This window comes from Mizuhopecten yessoensis, unplaced genomic scaffold (assembly GCF_002113885.1).
Source record: "Mizuhopecten yessoensis strain PY_sf001 unplaced genomic scaffold, ASM211388v2 scaffold8131, whole genome shotgun sequence".
In the NCBI taxonomy this organism is placed as follows: Eukaryota; Metazoa; Mollusca; class Bivalvia; order Pectinida; family Pectinidae; genus Mizuhopecten; species Mizuhopecten yessoensis.
This window is the reverse complement of record NW_018407394.1, coordinates 265,505-278,160: the sequence shown is the minus strand read 5'-3', so window position 1 is coordinate 278,160 and position 12,656 is coordinate 265,505. Positions and strand designations below refer to the sequence as shown.

General features: G+C 35.1%; 1 protein-coding gene across 7 annotated transcripts in view; it reads left to right on the top strand.

Annotated features, from left to right (window-relative positions):
• Positions 1-444: 444 nt before the first annotated feature.
• Positions 445-12,656, top strand: part of LOC110455083 (dynein heavy chain 1, axonemal-like) — a 93,328-nt gene continuing 81,116 nt past the window's right edge. For all 7 annotated transcript variants that reach the window (XM_021505022.1, XM_021505020.1, XM_021505021.1 and 4 more), the window contains exons 1-16: positions 445-531; positions 2,422-2,608; positions 3,452-3,524; positions 4,173-4,258; positions 4,765-4,853; positions 5,276-5,559; positions 6,106-6,267; positions 6,664-6,916; positions 7,338-7,495; positions 7,869-8,083; positions 8,556-8,854; positions 9,826-9,976; positions 10,893-11,086; positions 11,309-11,534; positions 11,907-12,026; positions 12,373-12,455. In XM_021505022.1, coding sequence (XP_021360697.1) covers positions 2,432-2,608; positions 3,452-3,524; positions 4,173-4,258; positions 4,765-4,853; positions 5,276-5,559; positions 6,106-6,267; positions 6,664-6,916; positions 7,338-7,495; positions 7,869-8,083; positions 8,556-8,854; positions 9,826-9,976; positions 10,893-11,086; positions 11,309-11,534; positions 11,907-12,026; positions 12,373-12,455 — 2,570 coding nt within the window. In that variant the 5' untranslated portion in view covers positions 445-531; positions 2,422-2,431. The remainder of the gene's footprint in view (positions 532-2,421; positions 2,609-3,451; positions 3,525-4,172; positions 4,259-4,764; positions 4,854-5,275; positions 5,560-6,105; positions 6,268-6,663; positions 6,917-7,337; positions 7,496-7,868; positions 8,084-8,555; positions 8,855-9,825; positions 9,977-10,892; positions 11,087-11,308; positions 11,535-11,906; positions 12,027-12,372; positions 12,456-12,656) is intronic.

Below are 12,656 nucleotides of genomic sequence, written 5' to 3'. Positions count from 1 at the left end.
TCACTGTGTAAAGGGGGATAACTCAGAAACATTTCACATTGAACAGAAATATTTATAATAATATTGGTCAATATCATTCTGACAAAATCCAAACAACGCTTAACTGGTGTTAAAAGACATTTAATAAAAAGGTCAACAAGTATGCGGCCCATGTTTGATTAAAATGTGTAGATATTGGTAGTATGATGAAAGGCCCAAACGAAGTTTAGGCTTAAGCTGTTCTATGTAATAAGGCCCATGCAGACGATAATATTAAAAGATGCATTAACTAATTTTGTGAGTGAATGCATTCAGTTTTGCTTTAAACAATATTTGCTCAAGCCTCAAATATGGCATTTGATAAATATTTTATACTTATGATTTGAACTGAATTCTTAACTGTCATTGTTAGTGTTGTTTATCAAATGCCTTTTCAGCGTATTGCCTAGTTACGACGCCATTTTGAATGTAAACTGTGACGGTATGAAGTTGGTGTTAGAGACAGACTTGTGCTGAAGTTTATAAAGCAACAAATCCAATGCTTGCCTAGCCGTAAGTGAACATTTACCATATGTATATAACTTTCAACTATGTTTTCTTATCATATGTGTCTGATCATATATGTATTTATCGTTGTAAATGCAAACATTCGAAAGATTTCCGACCAAGGTGCTCGGCATAATCGGCGTCTTTTGAACAGGTTGGGCACAACGGCGCATATGGGTAATAATCCTGCATTTGGGTAACAGATACCGATTTGAGTAAAAAAATAATTACTGAAATGGGGAATAAAGTGAAATGAAAACGCAGGTAGTTCTTTTAAATATTATGAACAAAGACAAATTGTGTCGCCTTTTATTTCTTATAGTGTGTGTTGAGTAGCTACAGTACAGTATCTGGTATACATAGTAACATACCACACAGACAAATTCATGCTTACCTGTCACATTTGCACTGGATGATCCCATTGACTACACACTGAAGTCGATGGAGAACAAAGTCAGTGATTTGGTTTGTCATTTTCAAGGTTAGACATCAGAATTGAAAACTTTTGTACAAATGCGATTCATTGTGTTATCTATTAGACTTAGTTCAATAGTTGACATACTAACATCCTTTTTTGCTCCAAGTGTTAAATAGAATTTTGTGTGGTTTTATTTCATTTTATTCCACATTTCAGTAATAAAATTGTTACTGAGATGGGTAACTGTTACCCAAATGCAGGATTATTACCCATATGCGCCATTGTGCCCAACCTGTTGAAACATAAGGACAAGTGCATTATTGTTGCAGCTTAAAAGTGTCACTAGACAATGTTGTTCATAAAATGGGATATATAACATGATAATTTAGGAAAATATTTCAAATGATGTATTAACACTGCAGTTATTTTATCAATACTACGTACCAATATCATATGTAATATACTATATTCATGGATTACCAGTTTAGCTCAATTCAGTGATTCTAATATTACAGATTGAGATGGGACTGGAGTATTCATATTATGAATGTTGTGTATGTAGTTGAAAAAAATACAGTACAGTAGTTATACCCTTACCCTCCCCACAGTTCACAACAAGATATAGGACAGTCTCACAAGTCGAAGACTTACAACGACTGGAAGAACAGTGCGAACAGTGCAAATATATTAAGTTAGCATTCCATTCTGGTCATCAAGTAAAATTTATGTAAGGATGCAAATCATTCACTCACTCCCCCCTCTTTAATTAGGGTGGCAGGGTTGTGGGAGAGGGGGTCTCCCCCATCTCCCACCCTGCCACCCTAATTAAAGAAAAAATCTTCTGAGACAAAAAGGGGGGAAGAAAACAATGCAGAATTCTTATTTGATGGCCCTTTGGTGTACTTTTTGACTATTTCATATATTTCGTGTACTAGCTCAGTTAGATTTAAAAAAAAAAATATACAAAGTAAATATTGAGCATTTTTGAATGGCCTTGACTACAAATCTGGTACTACTTCGAGATGCTGGACCAGATTTGACATCTCTGGGCCACCTGTTGTCCATTTAAACCCTGTAAATCTCAAGTGTTAAAGACCTTTCTATGGTCGCAGCAGAGGAAGTCTGGACAGACAATCTAGGGACACTGTTAAAATAGCACATGCAAAAAAGCTCTACATTTTCCTTTTAAGAACGTGAGACTTATTGATGTATTGTTTTTGTTGATTATTACATTACATCTCCAGCACGCATGCAGGCATACACACATAGAGAGGTATTAGCCAGGTGGCATAGGACTGGTAGTAAGCGCCTGAAAAAGCAGCTCCTGCAAATTCCTCAAAATTGTATTGATTTATGTATATGATAATTGTATTAATGTACTGTAAAGCACTTTAGAGTGGCTAATGTTAGCTAGATAGGGTGCTATATCAAATGTTGTACATGTATATTGTATATTATCATTATTATTATTATTTCAGAAAGAACAGCATGTCTTCATCAAGACAGAGTAAAAGCTCACATGGCGGGAAACCGTTTTCTGCCAACAGAACCAGACTGGACAGTGGTGTAAAGACCACAGCTGATGGTCAAAGATACCCAGAAATTAAACAGAGAGGGTACTACTCTGATATCATAGGGGAAGACGCAAGTGACGGAAGATTAGAGGTAAGTTTATTGATAATTTTGGTGCCAAGTTTTCCGTGTACAAACGGCATAAGTGCTATAGAAAAACTGGTAAACAATTTAAATTTTACTTATTTTTTCATCATCTATATGTGTTTCTGTCTAGTATAATATAGTTATTTCAAATAAATAGTTGCTAGTGTTTTGTTTGTGCTTTGAATGTATATTTTTTCTTATAAAAAATGGATATGACTATTACATATCATTAGATGTCAAAGAAGTCAGACTGAGTCTTTTGATAAATCAAAACTAAAATAATCAATCCTGATTTTAAAATTGTCATCAACTTTAATACCTTTTGTCACCAATTTATACAACACGACTTTATTAATATGTTTTAATACCAATAGGTTAAAAACAAAGATGTAACAATTTGTCAAAAAAAACACCTTTCTCTTTCACATTATATATATATATATTAGCAGACCAACATTTTCTAACCTGTGCATGTCAGTCATCTGAAATATAATATAGAAATAGGATTTTTTTAACTGAATTGAAATAGCTGATTAAATACATGTATTAGTGTTCATACAACTTCTGAGTTCTGAATGGTCATTCTCTCATGATTTGCAAAAGATTTTGTGTTTCTGGTTTCTCTTCCAACCTTCTATTTTGACAACTGACCCTAAAATGTTTATGATGTAATCAGAAACACACATTAACAATTTTTTCATTTTAGGCCTTAAGACATTTCCTTATTTCACAAGAAGGTGCAAATGTCAACTTGTCTAATTGCCAAGAATTTATGTCATTTGAATATGACCTATAAAAGAGTATTTTAAACAACTTTCTGGTTGTAAGCCAATCTGATTTGTTCTTCAGAATGTCCTGAATGGCCCCCTTACAGCCCAAGACACACTTTGGACCGTGTCCAAGGAAAAACACACTCCACAAGGTGAGTATCAAACAAAGACCAGGGTTTTATAAGTATTGTATACTTGGTTAAATAAGTAATTGTTAAAATTCTAACTTATAAGTATGTTGTATTTAACCAACAAGGTTCTATACATTTTTAGTTTCATGACATTAGATATATAATTTGTCATTGGTACATAAATGGAAGACATAGAGCATATGTCTTTATACAGATGTTGACACAAAGAAATTGGAAACAAATATTATAATTATGATATCTTATATTAATATGATATAAAAAAAAAGTAGTAACAAAAATAAAAATAAAAAAGTTACAAAACTTATGTAGATACAGGATTCCAATTGTTCAATGTTAAAAAGAAACTTAGATAATTCATATTTGATTATCCTAAAAGAAAATCACATCAGTAGTGCAGTCCAATTCCAAACAATGATCATTTCTGAAATTTCAACTGATGTCTCATCACTTTATATATTGTGGGAAATTGCCACTGTTTAAAAAACAACCTTGAAAAACTCATATCATTGTATGGAATACTGTCAAATTACTTTCATTTGTTATAATTTGAGGTAATCCAGTTTTCTCTCAAAATGAATTTAATTAAATAGAACTGACCTTTTTACTTTTAACAGGCAAGTTGTTATTATAAATGCTTTTTGTTTGTAGTTACTACTTTTGAAGAAAATGCAGATGTGTTAAAGAAGTTACAGAAACAAGTGTATGGACCTAGTTCTGAGATCACAACTATATCTGTAAGGCACATTCTTCTCTCATATTTTGTAAATATTAAATAAAAACTGTCCAGACTAATATGGTCCTACGTCACTTCTCTTTGTGCGGATTATGAAGCCATTATTTGTAGTATGTGGAAAAAATTGTAAGCAATATTTTATAAAGTTAAAGGGTGCCCCCTTGTCTTTGATATTTTGTTTTGTTATTTTAATCATTATTTTGATTTGCATAAATCAACATTCCACCCGTTTCTGATTTTATTTGCTACTACATGTACGTGTATTTTGAAAATGTGTGCCATCCTGTTAAAAAATTCCTGCATACACCTGGACTTGTCCAAATTCTTTGGTACATCAATTTAATTGTTGTTTTTTAAGCAAATGGTAACATTAGCTATACAAGATTGAATATATAAACAAAACAGATGCCGTAAAAATGCATTTATGGATTGGTTTCTGGAAGAAAGTAATTAAGTCAAAGTTTTGGAAGAAAATATTGTAATGTACAATATTAACCTTTTTTTCAGGACTTCCCCAGGCAAGCGTCGGAACCTAAAGTACAGCTTCCATTTTACACCAAACCTGGAGAATGTCCCAGAAAGATTGAAATTGAAAGGTTTGTTCTTATTTTCATTGAGTATGTCACATGGAACTAGTTCGCAGTGTAGAGCTTGCACAAGATCTCAACATACTTATGCCTACTACTCACCACAATTGAAAATCTCCCTGAAAACTATCAATTACATTCTGTTTGTCACTGTTTAAAAAAAAAAATGTGTGTCTCTGTCATTGTTTTAGATTTAATAAAATTTTACTTATTCTTATTTGATAAATTAAACGAAGAATCCAATCTGTTGACTGCTTTGTAGGTCATTTTCAAAATGTCATAAAGAACATTTCCCAGAAATGGATCAGAAGAAAATAATTTTTTAACTCTGAGAAAAAGAAATAGTTACTTTGAATTGTAGCATATAACACATAACATGGTAAACTTGTAAATTGAAAAACCTTAAAGAACAACATTTTGATTGCTTACAGACGGCGTCGTCTTTATAACACTTTGGAGTTACAAACACTGCTCGTAGACGAAGGAATAAAGACAGAACAGCTGATGCCAAAAAACCAGAATGGGTGTGTACAGTTGAACTCTGACCCAGAAGACGCCGCCCCCTTCCCACCCTACTTGTCTCTAGACATTTTTGATAATGAGGAGTTTGATTGTCGACTACCGGCAGAGTGGATAGCAATGGGTATGGAGGATGGCCAGAGAAAACCTGTGCCTGGATTGGCACTTCTGCCTACAAACGATAAACAAAAGGATTGTGAGTATTGTGTAAACTTATAGAATTACTGCTTTTCACTTTCACCACTTTCTCAGCTGTACTCCATATGAAAGCATATCCCACTTCTATACTTCCCTTATAGGAAAACTTTGTCTATAAAAAAAATCTTTCCTGCAAATTAGATCTTATTCAGGAATAATCCCAGTAGACATATTACTCATTAGCTAAGGATTAAAGTTCCTGGATTTAATTACGAGTAAAACATTATGTATAATGTCCCACCCATCTTACAAATCCTCAGCCTTATATTGTTATTTAAATATTTTAAAGAACCTTGACCACAATGCATAATGTGACAATATCAATTTATTAAACCTTAGAAAAGGCTTCAGTACACAGTATTATTGTATTGTTAATTTGATACAATTCACTTGGAAGGAAAAATGTTTGCTGGGATATTTTTTTGTCAAATTGATACCAATGTCACTAGGCTATTTAAATACTACAAGCCCTTCATCATTATTGTGTTTTAACTATTTTAGTATTGTACATAACTCTCTTTACCAATGTTGGTCTATCTTCCAGTGGATCCTAAGGACCCCAGTATAGCGTATGATTGGTTTGAGGTCGGAGTGTTGGATTACGATGATGACAACAAACAATATCTTATACAAAAAGTCAATGATCAGGGTCGTATCCTGGACAACACAGGGAAACCAGTGGTCAACGGTGGGGTGCAGGCTGATGGTGAGATTTTTATCCTAAATCATCAAGGTTATCTGTCGACTATGCTTCATAAATGTAAAATTTTCATTCAAAATCACACTTAAAATGCAAAATAATATCAGACTGTATCAAATGGAATCAATTTTGAGATTCTATATCTTGTATAGCTTAATGATATACTGATTCAAATATTCGTACTCTTGACAAGCGAATTTTGTATCTTTGACAGACTAATTTCTTGGGTCTAATTAAGTTAGTTATATATCAATGTCTTAGAGCATTTATTGCATATGAAATCTGGAGTATGTATAGAAACTAGGTAAGTAAGATTAACAGAATAAAATGTATTAAGTTTTTCAATATTTTATCATATAATGACATTCAAAAATGCAAATGTGTGTCTTTTTCAATTTCCAGGAACTCGTTTATGTCTGCCTCGACAATATTGGATCCCAAGGGTGCGCCTCATGTTCACAGGGGAGAACCCATGTGAATTTACCCGTCGAGTAAGTACAGCCTATCGTCTGAGGAAGGAGACAGAAGCTCTATTGAGATATAACCTCTACATTGACTGTATGCCCATGGATGGTGTTGGAGAGCTTGACCAGGCCTCTCTCAAAAGGATGATTGACTGTGCCAAGAACTCGCCAGGACTTGGAAAAGACAAGGGGTAATCAATTGGCACTCTTCCTAAACTTTCTCTTCTTTTAATATTGGCTCAGCTGCCTGAAAGGCAAGTAAACTTGGAGGATCATCTGTTGTCTGTCTGTGTTCTTTTTATTTAAAAGACTACTTGTCCGGAACAGCTGAACATATTTTGACAAAATTTGGTAGAAAATTGGTATGGAGCATCAAAGGCCAAGGGGATTCAATGTTTTGTAAATGAAAGATTTGGCCCTTCTGTTTTAGGGAAGAGGGGCAGTGCCCAATAGGTGAGCCTACCTCTTTAGTATGTGTTGGCAAAACCATTCAGACTTACAGGAATTATGGGACTGTATATCTTGGAACTGTTATGAATGTTTTAATAATTATATGTAGGATACTTTGTGAAGGATGACTTGACTTACAAAAATACTGTTTTGTATTGACAGGCTAGAGGACTATGTACAGGTCCTGGAGAAGGAAGTCAACATCGACTTCTGTCGCTCCATGAACAGAATCATATTCGACCAGACTGTTGAGGAGGATCCTGTCACATTTGCATTCATCACCAAACCTGAGGTCAATGCTCAGCCTGTCCCAGAGAAAGGTAAGATACAAAGTGAGCGGAGAGCATGTAGCAGTCACGCAGGATGTCCATCCATCTGTCTGTTTATATTTCATTTCTAGAGGCCTAGATGCTAACTTCGAAACAAATTATAGCCCAAAGATCAAACTCAGTGTGTGAGATGCCCTAGATAGAAGGACTCTATTGAACTAACGAATGCACAATGCTCAGACTTTGTATATCCTCTAGGGAAGAAGAAGAATATTTTTTCATTTTAAGTATGTCATAGGTCAAATATTGCTGGAGGGAGAAGGGAGTTGGGGAGTATGCTGTCCCTGGTAGCAGTTTTGTTGGTTCTGTCAGGATTTAGGTGTTTATATAATGTCATTATAACATCATCACTGTCTACCACTAGGCTGCTGTATGGACATCGAGCCTTACGAGTATGATGACCAGTATGACCAGTTCGCCTTCAAGTCATTGCTGACCCTCGTGGAGAGTATCCAGGCTTGTGGCAAGGTGCGCACCGAGTGTAATAAGGTGGCCGTTATGTCTCTGTTTCACATCCCCACCACCAAACCAATGAGGCTGGAGGAGTTTGAGCAGACGCAGTCACAGGCCACGTCGCAGGTATGTACCTTATCAAAAATACATCAAGGGGGACTGGTTTACAGATAAGTTTTTGCCACATTAATCTTCTGTAAGGAGATGAATTTGTCATGACAGTTATATAAGTAACATAGTATTGTACATAGTTATTCCACATGGAAGGGAATAATTAATACCGAGTCAACCCATTCACCCCTGAAGTCACATTTGAACCTTACCAAATCAAAGACTGGGCAAGTCCAGTTTGAAGATATAGGGTCGAACGACTTAATAAGGATTTACCACGGAAGAGGGGAAATTTCCCAGTCTGCATTATACCAAATAGGTGTCGTTTGAAAATAATAGTGCTGTTTTATCAAAATATTTCTTCATCTTTTGTAATTAGTTTTGTATGGCTTCTGTGCATCATTCATTTTTGAAAATCCTGAAGCAGAATTCATTCTGTCATTTAACGTTTTTGCATCTATGTACACTTTGCTTATTTTCTTGACAGGTGTCACTGTTTTTAAAAGACAGCTGGATTTCAACACTGCGGAATGCCATCCGAACATCTCTACGAGATGTGGGCAAGGGCTGGTTCAACATCCACGAGACAAACTTTGAAGTCTACCAGATCTCCAAGCTGAAGGCCTTCATGGAGATGGTGAAATTCATCATGCAGGACTCAATGAGATACCTTGTTCAGGACTCTCTCGTCAACTTCACACAGATGGTTATGGACGCATGTCACTCGTCGCTCAAGCTAGAGGACGACTTTGTGTGGGGTCCTGACTACATCACCAGTACCTTCAAGTGAGTATCAGAAAATCATAAATATGTATTATTGTGACATTTTCATCTGAGTATTAACCTTCATTTTTGAACATGAGGGCAAGTTTAAAATGTGGTTGAAACATTATAAACAGAATGCCAGAAGTAATATTGTTTTAAAATTTTGTAGTAATTAAGACCAACATTAAGTCCAAATATTGCCACTCCAACAGTTGGTTTTTGATAGACTTCAAGTTTTCAAATTAAGCAAGGGGGAAAAATACCAGAACTATATATGTTAGCAGTGTTAACTAACAAACCACTACAATCTAAGCTTGCATAAAGCTAAATTTGAACTGCTTGTTAAATGTATAATGTACCATGTGGCTGAGCAACTCTTACGTCTGAAAAATGTTTTCTATTTTTCTTCCTACATGCATTTACTTCCAACCTCAGAAATCTCAAAAAGTAGGGTAGGTTGTGTATTTGTGTCGCCTGCAACGCGAGGCGACATATATAGATATTACTTTGTCAGCGTCGTCGTCCGAAACATGGTTTCCATGTGATAACTTGAGTTCCCTTTAGTCAATTGAACTCAACTTGGTACACATATTGCATACTAATATAGCTCAGCGAAATTGGCATTTCAGAAGTGCACATGTATTTTCGGTGGAGTTATGCCCCTTTTATTGTCGAATAAGGGCATTGTGTAGTAAATGCAAGAACTTTTTTAATTTTTTAATCAATTCCTTTCAAACTTTGTACGGTTATGCTAAGAGCAATAATGTTCCACATTATTATTTATAATATTAGGTGTTTTTCTGTCAAGTTTCAACTTTCCGCGTTTTGTCATATCACACTTGACATAGCAACGATGTTCATTGTTTTTGTCATTAATTTTTGCTTGTTTACTAGAAAACTCTAGTCGAAACACTTTTCTCACTAAAAGTGCTGAGCAGGCGACACATCCACTCCTGTGGAATTCTTGTTTATAGCTACTGCTGATATTTCAGGCCCAAGAAGAATGCCCTGTTCCTGGTGGATCTGATCCTTGACCCCCAGGGAGTCCACTACAGCACCAATCTGAACAGCTTTGAGTCCATGCTCATTGGTCTGTTTGACAAGGGTATACAATCCACACAGAATATCCCTCAACTAGAAAAGGTAACACAATTTTTCAAAGTTTCTTTGTCCATAAGCATTTACATATAGCTATATTATACATTTATTATCTTATTCGTAGGGTGATATGAAAATTTGTTGATCTGTAACAGTTATATTTGCTTTAGGGGGAATATAAAACCTGAGATATAGCAAACCTCCATAGCAATCTGCTACTATCACTGGATATACATTTATATTAAGATATCAAATGTTTTCATTTGTCTTCAATATGGAACCACATGGCTCTATATTTGATACTCCCAGTAATTAATTTTGTGTACTTAGTTGACATCACAGAAGAAGATTGATTGGGGCTCCATGAGAACAGTCATAAAGCATTGTGTAATGGGCCTAGTTGTGAGTTTGATTAGGTTGGCAAAAAACAGTTTTCATCTGTTGCATTGTCGAAGATTTTAAACTAAAACAGTTTATAAATATATATATATATACATTTTGTAATTCCTGTCAAAAAGCATCCTTAATATCCAGGGGTTACGCTTACTTTCCCTTTCTGCACCCCAGGAATATGTCATAGCAAAATTGAAGGCACAAAGTTAGCTATTTGATTGGTGTTAGGTAAAAAAAACCTGACCAATCACTAGGCTGATACCTATCCTTTGAAGATTACAAAGGAGCGACGCCCGACTTCAAAGCCAGTAAGTTTCACTGTAACACGACCGTGAGATTCTTTTGCTGTTCATCAAAGGATCAAACTAGTCTTCTTGTCTCGTCCAAAAGGTACTGCACATAGAGCCTTTGATTTTGCTATGACATATTCCAGGGGTGCAGAGAGTGAAGTAAGCGTAACCCCTGGATATCGAGGGTGGTCAAAAAGCTGCAGTCAACCATGTGTTAAAATATCAATAATTTGGAAAAGCATTATGTAGCAGTGTTATAAAAAGAGTTCTTGTTGTAGTACATTCTGGAGGACATCTTCTGGTCAGGGACACCTCTGTTAGAATCAGTGGGAGAACATGAACCGCCTGTGGAAGAACTTCGTACCAGTATCATCAACGCCATCATGAAAGCTCTCATCCCGCTTAAGGCATACGCTCGCGAGTACGAGAAACATCTAGAACTCATGAATCTGGACATCAACAAATACATGCAGTAAGTTCTCAACTGGATTTATATTATCAGAAATATCTCACTCATGAATTTTTTAATCAAAATATACATGCAACCTCTTCTCTGTCTGCTCCTAATTCCAGAAATATCTTTCATTCTTGAATCGCTGCATCAGTGTAAAAATTCATTACGTTTTCTGCCTGCTTCAAGCATCAGAAAATCCTCAAACTTGGTTCATAATCTGATAAACTGTGATCCTTTTAGGGAATATGAAGCCACAGAGCACACTGCCCAGGAGGTCAAGAATGAGGTTGAGATGCACCTGAAGGAGAAGGAAATTATTGAAGCCACCATCCCTAGCAACATCATCATTGGGCCTTTCTGGGTCATCACAGACTCCGTCAAACAGAACCTATCAAAGAAACGCAAGAACCTGAGTAATGTTGTGTTGGAATTACTTGCCAGGCAACTCAGGAAACAGGCCGATGATGTAAGTCAACAGATTCCTTTTCTGTGACTGAACATTTATAAGTCAATTAAATTTATCATTATCTAAATAAAGATGAACTAATTTGATTTATGAAATTCATTTTGCTGAAATTGTTAAGTGCTTGAGTGATTAAGTGGATTTTACTGTAAACTTGTTTGTGTAACGTTTAGAAAATGATTATTAATGAATTAGTGTACGTTAGATTTCTAAAAGTAATATATTTTTCTGTAATTCGTTCATGTTAGAGTTATGAAAAAAGGTTTTAACTGTAATTGGTGCATGATTTAGTTGTACATTAAAATTTACTGTAAATTCTGTGTACTTGAGTTATAAAATGGACTTTTTCTGAAATATTTGGGTGTGTTGTGACAGGCTTGTGAAGAGTTCAAGGCCTTCAGCAGGAAACTGTACGACAAGCCGAACTGTGTGGAGGAACTGTCGGAGATGAGGGAGTGGATGAAAGGAATTCCGGAAAAACTCAAGGAGCACCAGGTAAGTACACATTGGAGTTAAGGGACATGATGAAAGAAATCCTGGATAAACTCATACAGCTCTGTTAGAAGTCAACATGGTGAATTGGAATTAAATTAAATGTTTGTTCAGACATATTGCAACAAATCTGAATATTTTTCCAAAGAAAGAAAGTTAACTACTTCATATAGAAGAAAACAAATTGCTTTAAAATTAAGTTTGACCTCTGATAAAAGGTGATTCAAATAAAATAACACTTTTGACAAATTTTAGATCCTGTTTTTTATAAAATATTGTACATAGTAGTTTGTATTGAATCCTTTATACAGGGTTTTTACTGATCCTATCTTTTTACCATAATTTACAGGAGCTGATCGACAAAGCCATGGACGACTATGAACTGATAGAGGAGTTCTACTACAACTTGTCAGCGGATGACTTTAATGCCAAGTACGGAAAATCCGATATTTACTATTTATTATTTTTTATTATCTACACATACAATGCAAATACTTTTAAAATGAACCATTTTATCTGATTTTATCTTCGCTATTTACATGTTTGTTAAAAAAGTAAAATAAATAAATAAATCACCATGGCCCTAAATGACCACAGCCGTCGATGGGCCGTTAAACATAAACAAACAAACAA